The sequence below is a fragment of the Ambystoma mexicanum genome, chromosome 11 (assembly GCF_040938575.1).
Source record: "Ambystoma mexicanum isolate Mex_15411 chromosome 11, UKY_AmexF1_1, whole genome shotgun sequence".
Taxonomy (NCBI): domain Eukaryota; kingdom Metazoa; phylum Chordata; class Amphibia; order Caudata; family Ambystomatidae; genus Ambystoma; species Ambystoma mexicanum.
Genome location: NC_090934.1, coordinates 1460225940 through 1460250654, shown reverse-complemented (window position 1 = coordinate 1460250654; position 24715 = coordinate 1460225940). Strand labels below are relative to the sequence as shown.

General features: G+C 47.6%; 1 protein-coding gene across 1 annotated transcript in view; it reads left to right on the top strand.

The window, feature by feature from the left end:
• Positions 1 to 24715, top strand: part of C11H15orf61 (chromosome 11 C15orf61 homolog) — a 150030-nt gene that overhangs the window by 70890 nt on the left and 54425 nt on the right. Inside the window, exons 3-4 of the mRNA XM_069625130.1 lie at positions 6202 to 6537; positions 24123 to 24286. Of these exons, the coding sequence (XP_069481231.1) occupies positions 6204 to 6537; positions 24123 to 24286 (498 nt within the window). The 5' untranslated portion in view covers positions 6202 to 6203. The remainder of the gene's footprint in view (positions 1 to 6201; positions 6538 to 24122; positions 24287 to 24715) is intronic.

The window sequence follows — 24715 nt, the reverse complement described above, 5'->3', positions numbered from 1 at the left end:
GCAGCAGACGTTCAGACACGGAGAGCAGTCCTTCAGAGTCTTTTTCAATAAGATACGCTTTCTACCTTTTACAGCCTCCAATTCTACATACTGCTACTAAGTCTATTCACAGCATGTGAATCTATGAAAGATCCAATGCTGGAGAAGGAGTGTTGCTTACCTGTAACTCCTGTTCTTCAGCATTGAAGATTTACATGCGCCCCTACAAGGTAAAAACCTTACGGTACGGATCAGGCCAGCCTGACGGGTAGAATCTGAGGCGAGGAAGAGGGTCTAACTATTCGATGTCCCATTGGTTGGGACCAAAAGTACCCATAAGGAGTGTGACAGCCTACAAAATGGAAAGTTTTCCTTGCTTGTTAAGCAAGGGAAAAAAATAAGGTAACTGGGGATTCCCAGCCTGACGCCGTGGGAATATTCACAGCAGGTGACTCTATGAAAGACACCAATGCTGGAGAACAGGAGTTACAGGTAAGCAACGTACTCCTTCGGCACTGAAGACTAGACAGATTTGCGCGTTTCCTCAATCTCTGTAAGCTCCTCAAGCTCCTGTGGCACTGAGATCACTAGAAGACCATCCTGAAGCAGCTCACCTTGGCCTGGAAATCATTCAGTTTGGCAGTGGTAGTGATCACTCTGCTAACTCTGCTCCTGAGGAACCTGAACCTATTACCATTCCTCCTAAACCCTTCATGAGGCTTGTCCAGAACAAGATCACATCATACCACCTCACTGGACGCAGTGTAGGGTACTTTAACTTTGCCTTCACTGTAAGATAGGCATCTTGACTGGGCAGAAGGTACACAACTGGTTTCAGAGGAGACCATGGAGAAATAAAACCTGCTGCTTTCCGCCTTCCGTTAGGGAGCAGACCAGTTATAAAAACGGCATACGATTCTCAAGGAGTACAGTGCGAGCTACCCATTGTCAGTTCCTCCCAGTTTTTCGTCTCTTTAACACAGGATCCAGGGAGACCATGAGTACTGTGGGAAGTGCCTGAGATCCGTAAAAGTGGGTGGCAACCAGTAACCATAAAACCATGAACAGCATCATTGTTAGATGCCTTTATTAGTCAGGCCAAAGCTATCTTAGGATGTGCAGATAGTTGAAAGGGTGTGGGGCTTATAAGCGCCCTCCCTTCTTTGTATGTTTAAGGGCGTGATTAATTGGTACAGCCCAGAATCCCCTTAGCAGTACCTAAGCATGTGATACATTCAAGGGGCGCTCCATGAAAAGTGAGAGCACCGCAGGACATCTCTGCCATGGGCTGCCTCTCTCGCTCGTATCATCCTATCCAGCATCCTTACCAACCGGGCTGTTCCGGCATTGCAGCCCACAGGTTGAACACTGCCAGCAAGCCCCCCTGCTACTTTTCTCGCTGGGGCTGCCCTGCTTATGCTGCCGAGGCCTTGGGGCACTATCTGGGCCAACCAACACACGTGATGTAACTGCAATAATAGCAGCTCCCATTGCTCTGTGTCATGGCCGAGGGAACACATAACTACTGACACCAGAATAAGCCTAAAGGGTTTTATTAAACAAAATTAGAACATGAAAGACTATTACATGGAAATTGGTTCAGGATGGCTCTAACATAAAGGTTGTTGCGAAATGTAGTCTTTGAACTCAGGATTATAAACCAAGGACAGCAAACAAAAGGGCTTTCATAAAGTTCCAGACAGTAAGTTCTCCTATTAAGGTAATGCTAGCATTCACAAGTGATCACTTCTTCTGCCGATCACAAGGCCTCTCAGTTTCTCTTGCGGCTTGGGCTTCCCCCTTTGCCAAGTGTTGCAAAACTCCTCCCTTTGGCTGGGGCTCTCCTTTTCTCTGTACTTATTCCCCTCTTCTGTGGGTCAAAGGGCTAAATCCCCCTGACTTTTATTCAAGGATATGGCGGCTGCTCACTAGTGCGCACCTAGGGATATAGTGCCCTGCTCTGTCTCTCTTGATCCGCGGAAGCTGCTGAGCACCACCAAAGTCCCTCCTGAATGTGTAGTCAACTGTTGATAGAAACAACAGAAGTCTCAACTCCCCAAAGGGAAAGGGGAAAGTGGATAAAATAAAAAACTGAACACGGGTTGCTCACTCTCTCTTCAATCAGCCGAGCTTCTCCTGCAAAGGGTGAGAAAGCAAGAGACTAAAACCTTTCAGTCTAATTATTCATTCCCAAAATTACTTCCCAGAATTGACTCAATACCTGTGTGGTCTTCCTGGATATCTGGAAGACGAATTAATTCTGTCCCACATCATAAGTTTCAGCTTCTTTAGATTCGGGAAGAAACATCTTTCTGAAAACTATATTGTTCTCCAGATTCTCTTTTGTCTATATTGAATTGTCCATTTAGGGAATGATGACCAATGAAAAAAGTGCTTTCTGAGCTAAATGAAGTCTTTGTCTTCTGCTCTTTAATTGAATTTATAATTTTCCCCCAGTGTTGAGCTTTGCCGGCTGAGTCTTAAAGTCTTTAACCTTTAGTCAAAACAAAGAAACAAACCTAGTGCTGCTCTCTGCAAATTTGGGTTCTTTGGTTGCCATAAGACACAAAAGTGAGCTCAGTCTTCTGTTGCTTCAAACTCACTAAAACTGAAAAAACTCTGTACTTCAAAAGAAAACGCTATGCCCCAAGACGCATGCGCGCGACGACCGAAAAAACAAACGCTAACTATGATCGCCGCCGCACATGCGCATCAGAGTCTTGACGCCTTATTTAAGCAGAGTAAAACTCTCCTTAACTAGCGCTCGTACGGCAAAAATCAAAATAAATATGCCGACGGCGCTTGCGTCAAAATAATGTATGCTTCCGTGAATGGGAAACACCTTTCTTTCAATCATGCGCACAAACGACTAACAGAATGAAATGTCGTAAGCGCAGGAATTTACAAATTAGTGTCTTCGTACCTGTGACACACTTCACTTCAGTTAATGCGCACTAGAGGCAACTAGGAATAATTCCGACTGCGCGTGTGTAACCGAGTTAGTGTCTCAGTTACTGAGCAACACTACACGCTGACCGGCATCCACTTCTGTCTTCAAGCGGAGCGTTCTAAATATGCATTTGAAATACAAACGCTGCCACTGGATTTTAAGTTACTTTAGTTTTGAGTTTCTCCTGGAATAACTAAACTAAACTTGCTTATGTCAGAAGAAAAACTGATCAGTTGAAACAGGAAATAACACTTTCTCTTCCAAGTCAAATCTTTTACAGGGCTTTAACAAGAAACGCTCCCACCAGACTTTACTGCATGTCTTGTCCCACAAAGATCTGATTCCTTCAGCTACTTCACCAAATTAGACTTAAAATTAGAGAACTAAATGGAATCTTACAAAAAGGATTCATAACATGGGACCTTCCTGTTTAAAGGAGGACAATGAAGGGCAGTTTAGAACTCAAGCACAGCCTCCAAGCCCTTTCAACCTCCAATCACCTTGCAGCTTACTTCCCACCAATCAAGACCCAGCTTTCTGACCTCCATGATAGCTTGGGGAATCTTCCTGACGTACAATTAGAATTAAGGTAAATGAAACTGAACAGTGTGTAAAACAAATCACTTAGTGCATAAAACATACATTGTCTTTATCTTTTGTTACACATAAAATCCCACCTGAGAACCACAGGACCTGACAGTGACAAAGACTGGTGAGAAGTGGTACACCACTTTCTTTCAATACCTTTTCCCCATCCTACCAGGTAGAATATTCCAAAACACAGCCCCTATGCCCTTTTCCGACACGAACACTTTGCACAACACGAAAGACAACGGACTAACGCCAGAGACGTTTACCTGACATATCCCAATACAAGGGTCAGGCAAAGTCAGGCAAATGACTAGAATCACACACACACCTGACAGCCCTTTCCCTGCCCCACAGGGATGAAAGGTGGAGCATGAGAGCACACTCAGCATGGCAGTTCAAGAGGAGGAGAAAGACGAAGCATATCAAGGGGCTGACAAGGAAAGAAGCGACCCTGCCCTTTCCAACCAAGGCCTGTGAAATCTCTGCTGATGGAAACCTAAGACTGAGAAAAATAGCCGGTGTGTATTGCAGCAGATTTCAACAGTATACAAGACCCTCCTCCGCTGATTACCAGGCCGGGGAGAGACGCTTGTCTCAGAGGTACCAACCTTGCTTCCAAAGAGAAGGAAAGCCAGGTGGTTCATCACAGCCGGTAGTTGAGGGGAGAGTTGATAAGAAACTGAACTGTGTTGAACGAAAGGTAGCCAATGGCTAATTTGAACTTTGAAAGGATTAAAAATACTATTGATGAGAGAGGGGGGAAAACCAGCAACAGGGGCGCTTGGCCCCACGTGGGTACTTTCGCAGAAAACTCTAGGCGATTACCCGATGGAAAAGACTAAAGTAACCAGAAAGCACTAACAAGAGGAGAAGAGAGGTCAAAGTGGTCATGCAAGGGTCTTGTAAAATCTTCTGTTGTCGAAGGTCTTTGACCGACAGATGATCTTGAAGAAAAGGGATATGAGTACCGCTTGATGACTAGCAATGAACTGTGTTTCGTAAATGTTGGCAAGAGTGAACTTGGCGGAGGGATGCTAACAAAAAGGGGCAAAGCCTAAAGTCCCGAAATACAGTGAACTGTCTATAGAAGTTGGCGAGAGTGAACAGCGAGAGTGAACCCTGCAGAGGGAAGCCGACAACCAGAATAGTGTGTTGAACAAATTGAACCCGAGCAAGGGGTGTCTACAGTGAACTGCCTGTAAAGGTTGGTGAGAGTGAACCCAGTAGAGGGAAGCCACCAATCGGGTTGAAGCACGAAGAACTGTTTAAAAAGACATTAAGATTTCTGCATGCAAGAAGTATTGGAAGACCAGGGGAAGTGAATTGTCCCCCTTGTCAGTTGGGTCCAAGCCTGGCTGAGGGAGATCTAGGGATGAAAAGTCACCACCTGATTTCCAGTGAGCAAATAACTATTTATTTGTTTTGTTGAGTACGATTCGGCAGAGGTCTGCGCCTGGAAGAGGGGGACCCACTGGTGAAGTCCTCACCGAACGTATATGTGGAAAATAACTATTTGTTTGTTCAATACATTAGGCCCTCAAAGGCAAGATACTTTGTTATTGAAAAGAGACTTAACCATCGAAGAACCTGGTAGCTGGAACGGAACTGTCAGCTTGTGGTGCTGAAAACGTGGGGATGGGGGATCCCTGGCAATCACATCCTAACTTATTGTTTGTGAACACATCTTTATTGAAAACCCTATCCCACACTCTTTCTGTAATTAGTTGTAAAAATTTGGCAATACGTTTTTTAGTATTGGCCTTTTTACTTTGACAAGACGCCACAAGGACTGCCTTATTTTTCATTTGATGGTGAAAGCTTGCTCCGATCTTAGATTTAGATTTAGGTTAGACGTTTTTCCACCCTGCATTTACCATTTAATAAACACCCTTGTACTGTGATCACTTGTGTCTGTCTTTACTGTTGGAACCATGAGTTCTTACAGAAGATATTGCAGAGGAGAGAGAAGTCTTGTGGGCACTTTGACCAGGACCCTAAGATGATTGGCCTAATGTAGAGCCAGGGGAGTTAGTCTTGACCTCTTGTGTAACAGTATGAGACTCAGTGAGAGAGGCAGGCTCAGAATCGACGACTTGCACAGACCAGTTGAAGACTAGTTCTATGTTCTAGAGTGCACAGGCGGAGGCCTCCCCACCGTACCCGAGCCCTTGTAAGACATCTCCACTAAGCAGGAAGCCCAAAAGAATCCTCACCTCGTCCAAAGACTGTGAGGGATGGGGAGAGACCAAAGAGATTCTGAAGGGAGGGAGATAACGAGGCCTTTTGTTTGGGGACTTTTAATTTATCGTTTAGCCATTTATTTGTTTTCACAGCTTGTCAAGTTACTGGGAAGGAGCACGACCTAGACTTCATAAGGAACCTGGAGGACTTGTTGCTTTCAGTTTTTGATTACCAGAGACACTTTCATAACCCATAAAACTGAACTGGCAAGGCCCAAGTTGGGGAGAGGGGAGGAAGGCTGCTGTTTATGAATAACAAGACAAACCCAAATGCGTTCTCCTTAAGTTTGTATTGAAGTTGTACTCCTGGCCTTAAATAAAGAATAGTTAAGTAGTGTAGAAAAGTCTCTTCTTCATTCCATGGTCAGTTTGTGACAGTGTATTTGTCTGTAGCATTTTTTAGGTCCTAGACCCTTAAACCGTTCTTAATTTCCCTTTCAGGTATGGCGCCCCTGAGTAAGGCCCACAAGCTATACCTGCAGGCCAGCCTTTTCCGGGTACGCCCCTTCCAGCCGAAGCCCAAGGCCTCTGAAGTACTCACCCAGCACCTTCTGCAGCGGAACCTGCCCCCTTGGACCTCCTACTGTGTAAAGTACAGCGCTGTGAGCAATGACCAGTTTGGCCTCTCGCACTTCAACTGGGAGGTGCAAGGGGCCAACTACCATGTCCTGCGGACTGGTTGCTTTCCCTTCATCAAGTATCATTGCTCCAAGGCCCCTTGGCGAGATCTGCGCCTGGAGAACCAGCTATTCACTGCTCTTAAAGTTATTAACTTTGGTGAGTAAGCAAGCAGGCACATTGAAACAGAAACACCCTAGGGGCAAAGTGTGGCCTGCATGCACTGAAAGCCAGAGGGCAGCATAGGTAACCCTATCATGAGTGCTTTTAGGCTGGTGGCCTCCCGGGATACACCAGGATTGAACAATCTTTAAAATCCCACTAGACCTGCAGGCCGAATTCCTCATTTTACATACTCGAACTAAGAGAAATGCACTTGCCCCATGGTGACTGCTGACGAAATATTTGCCATTTACTGCAGACAAAGTGTGTTTGCAGCAAATGAAAAATACATTTCTAAACATCCCCATACTCACCAGCAAGGTCGAATATCATGCAAATGGTACTCGCCCTGCATAAAAACTACTCGCCAATTCTAGTGGGCTAGTAAGATTTAGCGAGCCCTGTACACCTTACCTTAGGTGCACTAAGATGGGATGACCCCTATGGAAGGTGTCACCTTTAACTGTTATTTGAAGAGTAAAGAAGCTTACTTGTATGGCTGTCCCACCAGAATTGATAAGAGGCATATGGTTTTGATGAAAGTTGCCAGGAAAGTATCCTCTAAATGAGAATAATTCAGATTGGAGGACCCCAGAACAGACTGTGCCTTGCATGCGCTGATGCAGGAAGTCCGCATGTGGGAATTCTGCCATTAGTTGACAAGTTATATCCCCGGGGTCCTGCTATAAGAGCACTCGGGTGGATGGTCCCCAGAAACTCATCCTGCGGTGGGGACTCTGACATACCATGCATGCACAGGCCCAGAAGTGCTAATAAAGGGTTTTCATTCTCAGTCTGAGTAACATGACTGCATGTCCCTATTTTTATTCTTTGACTGCTCGCTACATTGATGACAAGGAGCGACATGACTGGTATTTCCCAGGCTCTTTGCCCTCAGCCTGTTACAGAAGTTTGCCATCCTGCCAATGCCAGTGTATTGCGCGAGCTTCTGCACCTTGTCTTACATACCTGGTCCCTCCCCAACTCCCTTCAGTAGCTTGCTACACTGAGAAATTTAGAGCGGACACCTTCTTACTCCCACAACACAAAGTAGGATAGTCTTTTTTTTTTTTATTAGTTTTGAACTCTTTAGCTATATGGGGCAACAACAGGGTCTACCACTCCCACCTACTACAGCCTGACTCTGTCTAGTAGGTCACCATCACAATGCCCTGCTCGACTCCGGTAGGTTTAGGCCACACCATTTATCAAGTACTTCTTTCTCTATTATTGGCGTCCTAATGCCTGGCATCCCATTCAAAGGGCATCACTTATATGGGTATTTTTTGAACTATACAGCCTTGGAGAAGCCTAGTCCCTGAATTGTTAGTGTTCTTCCCTTATACCACTTCTGCTGGGACCTCTGCTAGACCACTATTCGCCCAGATGGTGTCGTAAAGATTGTTTGTGGTGATATTAGCATTGTGATTGTTTACTGCTCCCTGAACCTAATTTAACTTGTACTCAATGCTCCTGCTAACCCTCCCTCATGTCCCCCTCAACCCTCTACTTCCTACCTACGGTCCCCCTTTCCACGTGTGTCTGTACTCCCTACTTCTGCTCACTGTCTCCCCTCTTCCTCTCCCATGAGGCCTCGGTCTATCCCCATCCCCTATTCTTTCCCTACCTAACTCTCTCTCTCCCAAGGTGGCACTATACCCGCTCCCCACCCAGCACCCTCCTCACTCTAACCTTAGCTAGCCTGCTCACCATCCCCCTACTGCTCTTCGATGTATCTCTCCTCTCTTGCTGCTCTCCTAATAATCTTACATTGGGCCTATGGAATGTCAAATCCCTCTACAACAAACTATCCTACCTCACTCCCTGAACACTTTGACTTCCCTCAACTTAAACTTTCTGTGACGGGCGTCACTGAAATGTGGATCACCCCCACAGCATCTTTTGCTAACTTTTCTGACTCCCCACGACTCGCAAAAACAGACAGTGTGGTGTTGGCCCAGTGTTATGCAAGTGCTTGTCATTAACCCCCATTCTCCTTCTGACTTCACTCCCTCCTGCTTTGAATCCTTTGTCCAACTTCTTCCTCTACCCCTCTCATTATCCACCTCCCGTACTGCCCTCCTGCTTCCTCAGTCTATTCTTCCCTTCGTTGATCTATTACTTGAGGCACTTCCTGCCAATGAACTACTGCCATTATGGGCAATCTGAATCTCTCCAAAATGACAAAGGCCACTCTGCAGCTAGGCTTCACGCTCTGTGAGCACTCTAGGGTTAACATACATAATCTTCATACACATGCCCTCTGGCACCCCTTAATCTAATCTTCCTATCCTCCACTCTTAAATCTCCTTTGTCCCCTTTCCTTCCAACTACTTGATTATCCACTTCATCTCTTTTTCAGCCTACTCCTCTCTCCCCCTTCCTGTTCTGATCATCCAAAATATGTCCCCACAAGCCCTCCCTCTTTGCCTCTCTCCTCCTCTTGCCCACTCCATTGAACTCGCCTTCATTTAATTAATTGGTTGCATCCCTCAACTGCCACTATCCTGCTTGCTCCGTCACCCCCTCCTGGCCGCATCCCCAACCATGGATCGCCCCAGCAATCCTCTAAGAACAGCCATGCGCCTTTACCTATACTGCTGGTGCTCCCCTACTTTTTTCACTGCCTACAGCGACTCTCTCCTTGCCCTCCCTAATGCTCTCGATGCTGCTGAATCCAATCACTGAACTAATGTTTTAACCACATTAAATTTATAGAAAATCAGCCTTAAGACAACTACTGGCGCCCGATGTTGTTGACGTGTGTAGGTTGTTTAGTTAAATATTCTTCCTTTTTGTAGTTTAACTGGCAGCTCTAATTCAAAATACAGTTTCCCTCAGGCTGTCCAAGGGTTGAAAAATTGAAATAAACAGAACAATACTGTATTGATTGAAATGGCGCCTTTTTATTAAGCATACATGTTACTAATTACTGCAATAAGTGTCTTGCAGTTATGCACTTAGTTTATCACTGAAATAAATATCTTACAGTCTGTTGGTGTGTTTATTATTTTCTCTTTGTTTAAGTCCTTTATCCTCTTGCTTTTTGCTTGTTCCTCTTGTGTCTTCTTTATACTTGTCCTCTTTTTGAATTATTTGTGTCCTCTTTTCACTGTAATAAATATCTTAGTCTGTTGATGTGCTCATTATTTACACTTTGTTTAGGTCCTTTATCTGCTTGCTTTTTGCTTGTTCCTCTTATGTCCTCTTAATACTTGTCCTCTTTTGATTTATATTGTGTCCTCGACACGTGTTTCCCCGTCTAATTATCTGACGGTTCTTCAGGAGGATCTTTATGTTTATCTGTTCTACACAATTGCTTTGCTTCGAGTTTACTTTACTCAGTTGCCTTTCCTTGTTCCTTGTTAGGTTTGATATGTTTGCTGTGGTTTTTTATCCTTGTATTGATGGTTCGGAAATCACTGAAATATGTAACTGTTCTATTGCATCTGTGTTTCAAATTGCCTGTAAAAGAAAAACCTGCGTCACTGTTTCATTTGCTTTCTGTCGCTCTGTTGTTTAAACTAATACTGATCATTTAATCCAACATGAAAACATGGTTATGATCCAATATATATGAGACAATAATTCTTTTTGGTTTACACTGTTTCTAAAAAATGCCTTGTTTTCTGAAAAAAGCCTTTTTGTCCCTCTGATTTTCTTATTTACGTATTAAGCTTTTAAACAATTGTATATCTGTTTTTAAATTCCAACTTATTACCTTCTTATTTCTTTCGGAATATCAAATGTTATGTTTGTCATTTATGTGCTCCTTCGCTGGATTCCAATGTTTTTACGATACGTCTACATGGGAAATGTGAAAATAGTAATGTTTTAACCCTTAGTAGTAACTGACTTCGTAGAGATATTTAACATCTACTTTCACATAAAGCACAATCATGCGGTCCTAATCTGTCCGAGTCTCTAACATCCTTGTTGCCTTACCGTTGTTTGTATGATCTCCGTGCTTCCCCCATGTGCGATGGTCCGCCTTCGTTTCTTCTGTTTGTCCTATTCGATTCTCGCGGCTGTGTTAGTTACATATTGATGCCGATATTCCGCATCACGTGTCTCTCAAGTTTGCGATCACGTGATGTTTGTTAGTGACGATCGCCATTTTGGTTTGGGCATGTTATTCTCTCTTATCTTACACGTTTTGAAACTACGTTTGTTATTGCTTCCTTATTTCAAATCAAACTTGTGGTTTTCCTTCTTATTTTGCATTTCATTGGTACCTCGCATTTTGAAAAAAACATTTCCTTGTTGTGAATGTTGTATTTGTTATATTTTCTTTTTTACAGGCAATTATTTCTATGTTATTGAGTAGATTCTTACTTTTCTTACATTTCATCTTTTTTGCTTGCCAGACTTCTAATGTTGTCATATACTTGTATATGTGTTGTTAGTTAGCCCAATGGCATGCTTTATTCATTGATGTTGCTTCAGAGGAAATTGTGCATTTCCTGGTCTTTGTTGAGTCCTGTGTGGCATGTATCAAGATGACAAATCCAAAATGCCTCTCTTTTCCTTAGCATTTCTTCAACATTTCCACCTCTGGGTGGAATTGCAATTTTTTCAATGCCAAAATATTTGAGCTTTCCAATGTCAGTTAATGAATGATATTGCTTAAAATGGTATGCCAGAGGTGTTTCGGGTATTTCACTTCTTATTGACCTAATGTGTTCTCTGATTCTGGTCCTGAGCATGCGTTTAGTGCTTCCAATATACAATTTCGTGCAGATGCATTGTATTGCATATACTACCAATTTACTGTTACAGTTGATGAACTGTTTTATTTTCTTAGTTTGTCCATTGGGCAATGAGATTTCTGTTTTCTTGTTGTCTGAAAATTGGCATTGGTTGCAGTATCCACACTTGTAATGTCCTGTCATTGGATTTCTTAACCACATTTGTTGTGATGGGATGATATAAGTTTTCTCTGAAACAAAGTGAGATGGACTGAGTATGTTTTTAAAACTTTTAGCCCTCCGATAAGTAATACTAGGTTGCTGGTCTAGTAGTTCTTCCAAGTTTTTGTCGGTTTGTAGTATATTCCAATTCTTCTTAAGAATATTGTTCAAAGTTTTATTTTTGATGTTGTATGTTGTGATGAATCTTATGGTTTCTCCTGTTTGTGTTTTCTTGGGATTGTTTCTAAGAAGGTCTGTTCTTGTTTTGAGGTTGGTTTTCTGGTAACTCTTAATTAGATGTTTATAGTTGTAACCTCTATTTTGGAATTTTCTAATGCTTTCTCTTACATGTTTTTCAAAATCTTGTCTTTGTACAGTTGCGTTTAATCCTTAACATTTCCCCATATGGTATATTTTTAGTTATGTGGCTTGGATGATTGCTTGCAGCATGTAAAATGCTATTAACTGCTGTTTCTTTTATGAAGAGAGTTGTATGGATTTTGTTGTTTTCAATGAAGAGGTTCAGATCCAGGAAGTTGATACTACTTTGGCTGTATTGTTTGGTCAATTTCAAATTGTAGTTATTGGAGTTCAAAAATTCATGGTATTGTTTCAATTCATTTTCTGTGCCGTTCCAAATCATGATAATGTCATCAATATATCTGCCCCAATATGTCACCTGGTTAGTTATGTTGAAAAAAGGATGGGTCCACGCATGTTCTGTCTCAAAATGTCCCATATAGAGGTTGGCATAAAATGGGACATATTTTGCCACCATTGCTGTTCCTTGAATTTGTTTATATATTTCTTTGTTGAAGGAAAAAATGTTATTGCGTAATGTGAAGTCAAGCATCTCTAATAGCATCCGATTTTGTTCTAGAAATGATATTGATCTTGTTTTTAAGAAATATTCTGTGGTTGTTATGCCCTTTTCATGTAAGATACTAGTATAAAGACTCAATACATCTAAGGTAACGAACCAGAAGTTGGGTTCCCAGTTGATGTTTTCTAATTGCTGGATTACATGTTTGGTGTCCTTTATATAGGATGTGAGTCCTGCTGCCAGAGGTTGCAATTGGTGATCTATATATTCTGAGATCCTTTCTGTTAAGGACCCTATGCTGTTAATTATTGGTCTGCACTGTGGTAGTCCTTGAAATTCTTTATGTATCTTCTTTGTGAAGTAGATAGTTGGCATGATAGGATGGGTACAGTAGAACAGATAAACATAAAGATCCTCCTGAAGAACCGTCAGATAAGTAAACGGGGAAACACGTGTCGAGGACACAATATAAATCAAAAGAGGACAAGTATTAAGATGACATAAGAGGAACAAGCAAAAAGCAAGCAGATAAAGGACCTAAACAAAGTGTAAATAATGAACACACCAACAGACTGTAAGACATTTATTACAGTGATAAACTAGTGCATAACTGCAAGACACTTATTGCAGTAATTAGTAACATGTATGCTTAATAAAAAGGCGCCATTTCAATCAATACAGTTCTAATGTTTTAACCACCTTTGCTCGCTTTTCCCTGCCACCCCACCCCCCCAGAAACTATTCATAACCCTCCAGACCATTGCTTCTTCCCCCCCCCACTAGAAACACTCCCTATCCTCCTCACTCTGCCAAGGAGTGTAGCTCCTACTCCTCCTTCGAAACAAAAGCACCATCATTCTTTCCCCACTAGCCCCTATCCTCAGTTGTCCCAGTGTGCTCCTAGCCATACTCACGCAGCCTACCCATCCTGTGTGCCCATCAACCCCTTTGCACCCCAAATCATTAAAGCTCTTGCACCCATCACCTCCTCACCTCCCTTTTATATACTATCCCTTTCCAGAGGTATCTTACCAACCTGCTATTAAATAACCACTGTCACTATTAATATTGAAGAAACCCACTGCTAATCCAAACAATCCCTGGTTTCACAGGTCAGCATGCCTCCTGTCCCATCAATCCAAAATCCTTGAGTAGTCTTCAATTGCAGTTTGAACTGTTTTTGAACACACAGTACATTTGGAGACCGAGTACACTCGCTCTGTGACTCCATCTCATTGTGATCCCAAAACAAAAACTCTACCGAAACTGCACCCATCCATGTCTCCAATTTCCTGACAACTGCTCACCACTCACTTCTCCTCCATCCTTATCTTACTTGATCTCTCCACAGCCTATAACACTGTTGACCACCTCTCTCTCTCCTCCAAACTCACTCCTCTCTCTGCTTCAAGGGCACTGCCACTGAGTGGGTTACCTCCTACCTGTCAAAACGCTCTTTCTGTATCTCCTGAAACTCTGCCTTCACTTGCCTCTATGACCTGCCTCAAAGGACGGGTTACAGGGATCAGTCCTTGGACCACGCCTCCCAACCTGCGTTTTCCGCTCATTCAATCTTTTGCCTTTCAGTGCCACGTCTTTGACGGTGATATCCAAATCTTTTTTTTTTTTTCACCTCCTTCATGCCCCCATCTCAGGAAGCATCACTAGTTGTCTCAACTATCCGAGGCTGGGTAGCCATACACTTCCTTATGCTAAACTCCTCCAAGAAGTTATTCCTCCAGCACCCTGCTTTCAATGCCAACCCCTTTCTCCCATCTCCTTCTTGCCTGACCTCCCCTCTCCATCAAACCCGCAATCTTGGGGTACTCTTGGACAGCGATCTTCGTATCTAACAGTTTATTACAACCATAGTCCCAACTACCAGGATGAACACCCTGAACAATAAAAAGGCCTGACTCATCACACAGGGAAGACTCTGGTCTCTATGCTTGTATTCACAAATGTGACTACTGCTCTAACCTAGAGTTACCTGTTTTACTCTTTCTGTCCTCTTAAAGGCCTCCCCTTCGCCACTTGCATCCCATCTACAATCTGCCTAGAACTTGCCCCACCTTTACCCACCAACACCAGGCTGGATGGCTCTCGATGTATAGCCACTCCCTCTTCAAGTTGTTACTCGTTGTCTACAAACCAGTCAGCTGTGTAGCCTACCAGTTCCTTGCCAATTGCATTCCTCTATTTTTTCCCTCTGAATCTCTGAAATCCTCCATTCTCTCTCTTCTCTTTCTCCTCTCTATGCCCAGGCCTCCCTTGTACCACCTCCTGCTTCTACTCCATTTCTTTTGATTGTAAATGTTTATTTCTAAAGCGCCTATACACAATGTGTTTCAAAGCGCTTCAAGGAGGGAGGGAACATGGGCGAAAAATGACATTCTTATATGTCCTTGAAACAATTAGAATGTGAAAAATAACTATCATAATCAGCCAGGCGACATTTCAGATAGTGCAAGGAACAATTAGGGAGAAGAGGGGTAGGGGGGAGCAAGACAAACCAGCAGTAACATTACTATGCCTGACGACAATTGATGTAGTGCATGAATAACAAAAGGTAGGGGAGGGGGAGTGGATAGGAGGAGGAGGAGAGGAACAAACAAGCGACTATCATAATAGGTCAGACGACGAATTAGAATAGTCCCGGAGGTGGGTGGGAGGAGAAGACAATGAGGGAAGGGGGGGCAGACAAGCTGCTATCAGAGGTAATTGGGACAAATGATAGGAGTAAGTGCTAATGGAGAAAGAAAAACAAGAGTGGGAGGGGTGGGGAGGGGAAAGTGGCTTCAAGACGGGAAAGAGGAATGAGAGGGGGAATGGGAGAGAGGGCAGGTGGCAGCGATAGACAGGCAGCTTCTTTAGCATTGGTATCTTTCATAGATTCACATGCTATGAACGTCCCCCATCGTCAAGCTGGGAAATGATCATGAACTTCAAAGTATTCCCTTCAGAGGCACGACCAGGCACAACTGGAAGCCTCTTCTCTATCAATGCTTCCCAATCAAATCTGCCTCTACAACACCATGTCCTTGGAGGGCTTGACATTTTTCACCCTTTTGGTACTTATTGATTTGTTGGGCGAATGTCTAGAGCTGTTTAAGGATGTCCCAATCCATAATTCAGTACTAAATTCCTTCAAGATCTAGATCACGAAAAGTCTAGGTGACTGAATGCCCTTAAAAACTGCAAGATGAGCAAGTCTTCACAAAGTTAATATGGCTTTCTCAGAAATTAGACTTGTCTGTCTACAGCCACGTAGAAATATCATGTAATGATACATTCTAAAAAACCGTACTACAGTCATCTAATTGTAAACTCCACAGCTTCCAAGAAAGGAATATTTCAAATGGAGAATGAATTGCCCAGTTGCACAGCAACTCCTGCCATTAGCTTTTTAACTACTGAAATTGACAAGATCTATGAAGGTATTGTTTTAAACACCACATTCTCCATATTCAGTTTTACGCTCACCTTGGTAAGTCTGCTAAGTCAGACTTTTCACTGGCACAATTGCTTCCTAGTTTAGCCCAGTGTGTAACTGTCCCTCATGAACGGAATAGTAAATAGATGCTTATGTTAAATGAATCCTTATTTTCTCAGAAAGACATCCCCACACTGATGCTCACAGTGATGCATTAGATCCATCAATGCTGACATCATGTGGTGATTCCCTAAATCCAATTAGGATGGTTGCTCTCTTAACAGGCTACCAGAGAGTGGGAGGTGCTCTGCACTTACCTGTTTGAGTGCTAGGGCCATCCTACCATCAGGAAGAATACAAAGACCTCTCTTTTCACATTATCTATCAATCAATCAAACAAACTTTACAAAGATCACTGACGCCATTAAACGTATATTGCCCTGGCTCTTTAGCTAGATTAAGGGTGTGCAACCCATACCTCCTGGCTTTCACCGGCCAAGGTCCACAGTTTTGCCCTCAGCAAAAAATCTTCCCCCTGAGTCCAGGAGCTAAATAGGTCAATCGTTTTCTGGCGAGTCCCTACCCACTTTCTTATAAATTGGTACTATGACTGCTTGCTGCCAGGTGGAAGGTACTGTGTTCAATTTAATAACTGTGTTGAATAGTTTGCACAGCACAGGGCCCCAGATATCAACCTCATGTTTATACATATCTGATGGAACACTGACTGGGCCTGGGGCCTTGCCACTCTTTTTGGGTGGCTATGGCCTTTGAGACTTCTGCAAGACTAAGATGAAGTACGTTCTTCAGTGAAAGCCTTGCAGGATTAATGGTGGTCAAGACAGTTCTATTGGTAGGGTCGCTCTCAGGATTACAATAAAGATTGGAGAAATGGATCTCCTAAAAGTACAGCATTGTGGAGTACTTTCCCCGTTAACATCCTCCCCTGAAATCCGCTTCCAGAAAGTTCCTGAATTGCCCTCTTTTCGTGCGCTTTACTAAGCAGCTTCCATCTCGAAGTGATATAAGCTGCCTTTTTCGGTACAACTATATTTCTCCAGCATGGGGTCTGGCATGGATTCACATGCTCATGAATATTCCCCGTCGTCAGGCTGGGAATCCTCGGTAAAGAAAAAACCAGTATCAGTTTCGTTTCTGATCTGTCTTTCGTAGTAATAACCAATCACTGGTCTCTGCGTCATACTGACCACAGCCAATGACTGCCCTCTACCTAAGCACCGCCTCTGGCAGCCATCTTCAGATTTTTACCGCACGTTCATGTGTTGGGATCCTCGTGCTATTGCTCTCGAGCGTTAGTGCTATTTTTTCGCGCTTTTTCACAAAAACTTCGATTCTTTCGGTCAAAAGAGCCTCAAGCTCCACCGATCCTACATCCGATCAACGGGGACCCGTGTCGGATTCATCTGTGCCCCTCAAGGGTGAAGATTTCGTCGAGCTACACTTCGGAGGACTCCAGAAGCTTCTCAGGCCCGGTCTCGGAGATGGCCCAGGAGAAGGGAAGCTCGACGCCCGGAAAGCTGTTCAGGGCCTGCCCTGGATGCCAGCTGCAGAACGTCTTCAAGGAGGACGAACACTCTTTCTGCCTTTACTGCCTTCATGGGGACAAGACGCACGTGGAGAAGGACTGTGCGTTTTGCGGCAACATGTCGGAACGGACCATGAAGGACCGCCATCAACGTCTCGCCAGCTGGCTGGAGGGTAAGAGCCCGTCTGGCGAGAAGAAGAAATCTGAGCAGTCTTCTAAGACCTTTGAGGGCGCCCCGGCGACGGGGGCCCAACATAAGGCCAAGCACCGCGAGTCCGCTGGCACCGGGAGCGCCGAACGGTCGGGCTCTACGGGCGCCAGGCAGGGCGCACCCTCCCCGGCACCATCAACCACGAGCCAACGCTCTGGGTCGGGTAAGAGGAAGGCCGAGCACCCGGCGAAGCTCCTGGAGAGACCCCGGTCGAGCTCTAAGGCAGAGGAGGAGCGTGGCAGTGCCCCCTCCCTCAAGGATAAGGCGGTGAGCGCACCTAAGGTGGTGAAGGCCTTGATCCATTCGACCAAGCCCTCTATCGAAACGGTCGCGGCGGCCCTGGCCCAGCCTGTGGAGGCTGCACCAGTGGTGGCGGCCTCGGGGCCCAGAATCTCCCTGCCTCCTCGGAGGGAGTCTTCTTTCGTGCCCATCGATAGGACCCCCGTGAAACCCTCCGTGGGGAAGAAGGGGGGGCAGGGCGTTGTCGTAGATTCGGCCTCAACCTCAGAAGAGGAACTGATCGAGGTCTTAAGCCACGGCCTAGGCGTGGAACAAGACCAGCCCGTCGGAATGGGCCCCGACGCAGGTGACGACGACGACATCGTCGAGGATACCGACGGGGCCCCTGCTCGCCCGTCGGATTCCCCTCTGCCAGCGCCGCAAGGCAACTCAGCGGCCATTTTGTTGGCTATACAGTCCTTATGCTCCGAGATAAGGACGAGACTACCGTTACCGACGGAGGAACCTCTCCCGTCGGGGGATCCAGAACCGGGACCTTCTGGTGTTCCCCCTACCAAGAAAAGAAGGATCCATCCACCGCCTCCTTTTCAACCGTCGCGCCCCGTCCAGCCCTCCTCCCCGTCCACCCGAGGGGATGATACGGGGACTGACACGGCAGCGACGGGTACGGACGACGAGGCATACGACGAGGATTTTCCGTCGTCGCCTCCCACCAGGGCTTCTCCGCCCGACGAGATTGGATCGTTCCACTCAATGATCGCCAGGGCATCCGAGCTTTTCCAACTCTGCCCTGAGGAGAAGAAAAAGGAAGGCTTCCTTTACCAACGGCGCGAGGCCAAGAGGAAGACGGTCCTCGCAGTGCCTCTGTTAGACGACATTTGGGATGAGGGCCTTTCCCTCCTCAAGAACCCTTCCACGACGCCAGCGAAAAGGGACCGGTACGAGAAAAAGTACCGGGTCCCGGACTCGGCCCCCCTATGCCTCCGGGCGCAACCTACCCCGGACTCCGTCGTCTCCGCGGCAGCCAGGAAGAAAGCGGGGGGGGTGCGGCCTCCACGTCGACTTCCCCGCCGGACGGCGAGGGAAAGAAATTGGATGCCATGGGACGCAGAGTCATCTCGTCGGCGGCGACGACGATTAAAGCGGCCAACGCCTTGGCTATCGTGGCCCGCTACGACAGGGAACTCTGGTACAAGATAGCTCCCCTGCTGGATTTTCTGCCGGACGACAAGAGGGCGGAGGCCCTTGAGATCCTGCAGGAAGGTGAGGTGGCCTCGGACCACGCCATCACCGTGGCGACGGACATCGCCGACACTGGGTTCCGCCAGATGGGCAACGGCGTTTGCCTTCGACGTCGCGGATGGCTCAAGGCGACGGACTTTCGGCAGGACGTCCAGACCAGGGTCCTGGACATGCCCTTCGACGGGAACAACCTGTTTGGGAAGACAGTGGACGATTCCCTTCAGGCCATCAAGGCGGATACTGAGACGGCCCGGGCCCTTGGAGTACTGCAGCAACGGCGGACGCCCTTTCGGAGCGGCGGAGGCAAGGGCGCCTCCAAAGGTTCCGGCGGCGGTTTCGCTTCCTACCGTCAAGCGGCCCGCTCGTCGTCGCAAGAGGCCTACAGAGGACGAGGCAAGTCTGGCGGACCCCGCCGTCGTCGCCAAGGAGGCCAAGGCGGCAAGGCCGCGTCCAAGCAGGATTGAACCGGCCGTGGTGTCGGGCCCCCACCGTAGCACCCCGGTGGGAGGCCGGCTGGCGGGCTTCGTCAGCGTGTGGGAGTCCATCTCCACCGACCGTTGGGTGCTGGACGCCCTGGCCCGGGGCCACGCGCTCGAGTTTCAAAGAAGGTGCCCGCGCGTCCCCCCCGTGGCCAGGAAAGAACTTCACGTCCCTCAACTTCTCCTGGAGGTAAAGGCGATGCTCAGAAAGGGCGCCATCGAACTCGTCCCAAAGAGGCTTCGGGGCTCCGGAGTCTACTCGCGTTACTTCCTCGTGAAGAAGAAGACGGGAGGATGGCGCCCCATCCTGGACCTGCGACGCCTGAACAAGTTCATCAAGGCGCAGAAGTTCCGGATGGTCACCCTCCAGCACGTCCTGGGTCAGCTGGAGGAAGGAGACTTCCTATCGTCGTTGGATTTGGAGGATGCCTACTTCCACATTCCCATCCTGAAGGGGCACCGAAAATTCCTCAGATTCGTGGTCCAAGGGCGTCATTACCAGTTCAAAGCCCTTCCCTTCGGACTACGGTCGGCACCCAGGGTTTTCACCAAGTGCCTCGCACCGGTGGCGGCGCAGCTGCGCCGCGAGGGGATTCACGTCTACCCCTACCTGGACGACTGGCTCATCCGCGCCAAGACGAGGGAGCTCGCCGTGGTCCACACGGCAAGGACCGTCCAACTCCTCACGGACCTGGGATTCTCCGTGAACTACGCCAAATCCCACCTGGTGCCCGCGCAAGTCGCACTGTTTCTGGGAGCGAGGCTCGACACAGTGTCCCTTCTGGCCTCCCCGTCGGAGGAGAGGACCAGGACCATCTTGGGCAAGGTGCAACGGATGTTGGTGGCCGACGCGGCCAAGGTGAGGTCCATCAAGTCCCTCCTCGGGATGATGTCTTCCTGCATCTACCTCATTCCCATGTGCAGGCTCCGGATGCGCCCGTTGCAAGAGTTCCTGGATGCGCGCTGGATCCAGACGACGGGCAGCTTCGAGGAAAGGATCAAGCTCGACGAGAGTTTCCGACGAGCGATACGGTGGTGGGGCACCCGCGCGCATCTGACGGCGGGCATGGACTTCCAGACCCCAGCCCACCAGGTGACTGTGACCACGGATGCCTCCCTAGAAGGGTGGGGAGCGCACACCGAAAATCTGCACGCAAGGGGACTCTGGCTCCCGACGGAGAAGTCCCTGCATATCAACGTCCTGGAGCTCCGTGCAGTGTTTTGGGCCCTCAGGTCCTTCCTTCCGTCCCTCAAGGGCAAGGTGGTGAGGATCTTCACCGACAACACCACCACCATGTTTTACATCAGGAAACAGGGCGGAACCAGGTCCCCAGCGCTGTCCAAGGAGGCGCAGGACCTGTGGCATTGGGCCGTCGCCCAAGGGATTCTTCTGGTGCCGTTTCATCTGGCAGGGATAAAAAACACCATCGCCGACTCACTCAGCAGGGAGCTGCGCTCGTGCCACGAGTGGGAACTACGGCAGGATCTGGTGGATCGCCTCTTCCGACGGTGGGGCACACCCCAGATCGACCTGTTCGCGACGGCGACGAACACCAAGTGCCGGAGGTTCGCCAGCAGGTTTCCCCAGACGAGGAGCATGGGCGATGCTTTCTCGTTCCCCTGGGAGGGCCTGTTCCTCTAGGCGTTCCCTCCCTTGCCTCTGCTAATCCGGCTCGTCAACCAGCTCAAGAGGTCACGGTGCAGGATGATCCTCGTCGCACCTGCGTGGCCGAGGCAGATATGGTTCCCGGACCTTCTGGACTTGTCGGCGTCCCCGCCAATCAAGCTGCCGGCGGACGCGGATCTACTCTCCAGGGAAGGAGGCGCCATCCTCCACCACGACCCGAAGTCGCTGAACTTGCAGGCCTGGCTCCTGCAGCGCTAGAGTTTGGAGGATACGACATACCGGCCGATTGCAGAGAGGTTCTTGCAAAGGCCAGGGCGTCCTCGACTCTTAAATGCTACGGACACAAATGGAAGAGGTTCTCTGTCTGGTGCCACGCACAGAAGATTAACCCTCTACGGATTACGGCTCCCCAAGTGCTGCCGTACCTGCTGACGCTGGCCAAAGCTGGTCTGGCACACGCGTCCATCAAGATTCATCTTGCTGCGATCTCCCGATACACCAGAACCACGGGCCGGACGTCCTTGTGGTCTCATCGTCTGGTGAAAGAGTTCATGAAGGGACTGTTCAGATCGTTCCCGCCGGTGAAGGCTCCGGCCCCGGCGTGGGAGCTCAACGTGGTGCTGACCAAGCTCATGGGTCCTCCGTTCGAGCCTCTGCACTCGGCCCCGTTGAAGTTTCTATCGTGGAAAACAGCTTTTCTCGTGGCCATCACCTCCGCACGACGAGTGGGAGAGATCCAGGCCCTTTCCTGCAAGGCCCCGTACTTGACTTTCCACGACACGAGGGTAGTGCTCAGGACGCACCCATCCTTCATGCCCAAGGTACCGTCGGACTTTCATCTCAACGAACCCTTGGTGTTACCTGTGTTCTTCCCGTCGCCTTCGTCGCCGGCTGAGAGAACTTTGCACTCGCTGGATGTAGCTAGAGCGCTGAAGTTCTACGTGGACCGCACGAAAGGTTTTCGGAAGACGTCACAACTCTTTGTGAACTTTGGACCTGTCAATCAGGGGAAGGCTCTCTCGAAGGCTTCCATCTCCAGATGGCTCTCCGGCTGTATCATGTACTGTCACCGGTTGGCAAACCGACCGCTGCCTGGCCGTCCGAGAGCCCATTCCACCAGAGCGATCGCAGCTACCACGGCGTTCCTATCTGGTGTGCCCCTGCTGGACATATGCAGGGCTGCTACGTGGAGGTCGACGCACACCTTCACGAAATTCTACTGCGTCGACCGGGATTCCAGGGAGGAGTCCAGGGTCGGCCAAGCAGTGCTGCGCAACCTGTTCGCCTGAGGTGAGCCTGGTGAGGAGGTAAGATGCTTAATGTTGAGTTGATGTGATGCTTAATGTTGAGCCTTTGCCACCTCCCGTGGTTGTGCATGTGTGTACTGCTATGTATTCTTTATTCATGAGCATGTGAATCCATGCCAGACCCCATGCTGGAGAAGGAACAAGTTACTTACCTGTAACTGTTGTTCTCCAGCATGGGTCTGGCATGGATTCACATGCGAACCCTCCCGCCTACCCCTCTGCGGCTCTTCACTTGGTCATACTGCCACTTCACGTGCTTCCAAATCTGAAGATGGCTGCCAGAGGCGGTGCTTAGGTAGAGGGCAGTCATTGGCTGTGGTCAGTATGACGCAGAGACCAGTGATTGGTTATTACTACGAAAGACAGATCAGAAACGAAACTGATACTGGTTTTTTCTTTACCGAGGATTCCCAGCCTGACGACTGGGAATATTCATGAGCATGTGAATCCATGCCAGACCCATGCTGGAGAACAACAGTTACAGGTAAGTAACTTGTTCCTTTTGTAATGTTGTCTCTGGGCTCGGAGAAGGGCCCTATCCACACCAATTCCCACTGATGAAGTAGCCATTATCTGGTGTTTATCTTGGCAGCATTCTTTATCATACCATCTAGCTTTAATATGTTTCTTGACCTCCTGCGCCTTGCTGGTTTCATATGGGAGGAGATTATCGATGAGGGGACTTCTTATCTGCAGATTTCTATAACTCTCCTCAAAATAGCATTATATATTGGGGATTTCATATCTTGGTCCACGATGCTGGCCCACGTTACTTTTTTATGGGTGTGTCCGTTTACTGCTAGCGGAACCACCCTATCTTTCGTTGGGGCACACTCTGTAAAGTGAGGCTCTCTTCTAAAGTGTACACTTTCCGGATTATGATCACTGTCCGGTTTGTTTAGGACCTCAACATTGCTCCAGTCCTTTGCTGACACTAGGATGTAATGGGATCTATTACAGAGCTGCCAGTAGAACCCTCAAAGGTTAGTTTGGCAGGTTGGTCTTTCTTGAAACGGCCATTGCAGGCCCTTGGGCCCAGATTGTACAAAGTGCAAGTCGTGTCAATGGCTTGCGCGTGTACCCTCCTTGGTTTCAAAGCGTTTAGAGGCGGAACATCCCAGGCGCTATCCTGGTTCTCCCACAGTCCATCTAATTCTGGAATAACTGTAAATTGCTTCCAGTGACCAATGATGGGGCTGAATTATGTGCTGCACTGTGTTGATGATCTGCAGAAATTTCTCTTCTCTTGATTCTTGGGGGACGAATTCTTGAATTCGAGTTCTGATGTCATTAAGAAACTCCGTTAGATCTGGCCCAGCCCTACACGGGGCCTGTGCAGGTATACTCTCTGGTGTCAGTGGCTTTTAGGATCGTGAGCGTTCTCGGGGGAAGGAGCTGTTCTTGCTGTGGGCACGCCTATCCCTGGTGCCGCCCTTGCTGCTCCTCCTGGGGGGCTTTGCCAACTCATCCGAGTACTGAGTACTTTGGTTTGGTGTACAAGCACTATCAAGCTGCCCATAGCCGTTATTCAAGGTCAGCGAGGGGTCAGTTATAGAAACCTCATCAGCATTTTCAATGTGAAGTCCTCAGCAAGGGGGCGGGGCGCCAGCACCTGCGCCCTTAAACCCCGCCGGCTTTCACATTATGACCTGTATTTCTTCATTGATCCATTATACTCAAGTGTCAAAACGCCCAGAAGCCTCGAGTTGACAGCTCGCTAAGAAATCGCTGTAAATATGGTGCCTGTCTTTTTCTGCTTGTCAGCTTGCCGCGGCCCAGCCCTTTCCTGTCTCCTCGCCAGTCCTCAGCCTGTCTATACAGAGCCGGTGGGCTCTGCACCTCAGAAGCACAGCAGTCTAAGAAGTAGGTACAAGCCAGCCTGGATTCAAGCTGCTGCCCACAGCAATACACTGAAAACATGCCTCCAGGTAAGCTGTAATCGGAGCCATATCACGCAGCTGGCAATAAGCAGCACAATTAACCAGACTGGATGCCATGCCCACCTCAAGCAATAAACAGCATAAAAAGAGAAAGTTGCAGACTTGTTGCCCGGCCAACGGCATGCCCTGAACAGTAACAAAGCCTCTGGTCCCACACACATCAAAACTAGAGTGATGATACACTTCTAAGTCACATGCCATTATACAACCATTGTCATTTTTACAACAATTTATCTTGTTCTTGTTAATGTTTTATATTGTGCAGATTTATGCCAATCCAGAGCTCTTTCCATTTTTATTAGGATGTTTCCTACTTAGGTTCTCCTCCTTTTGTGAACTGCCGCCAATCCCTGGAACAGGGAATAACACAGGACAGGGAGTGCCGCCTACAGCTCTATTTATAGGAGCAATACTGCA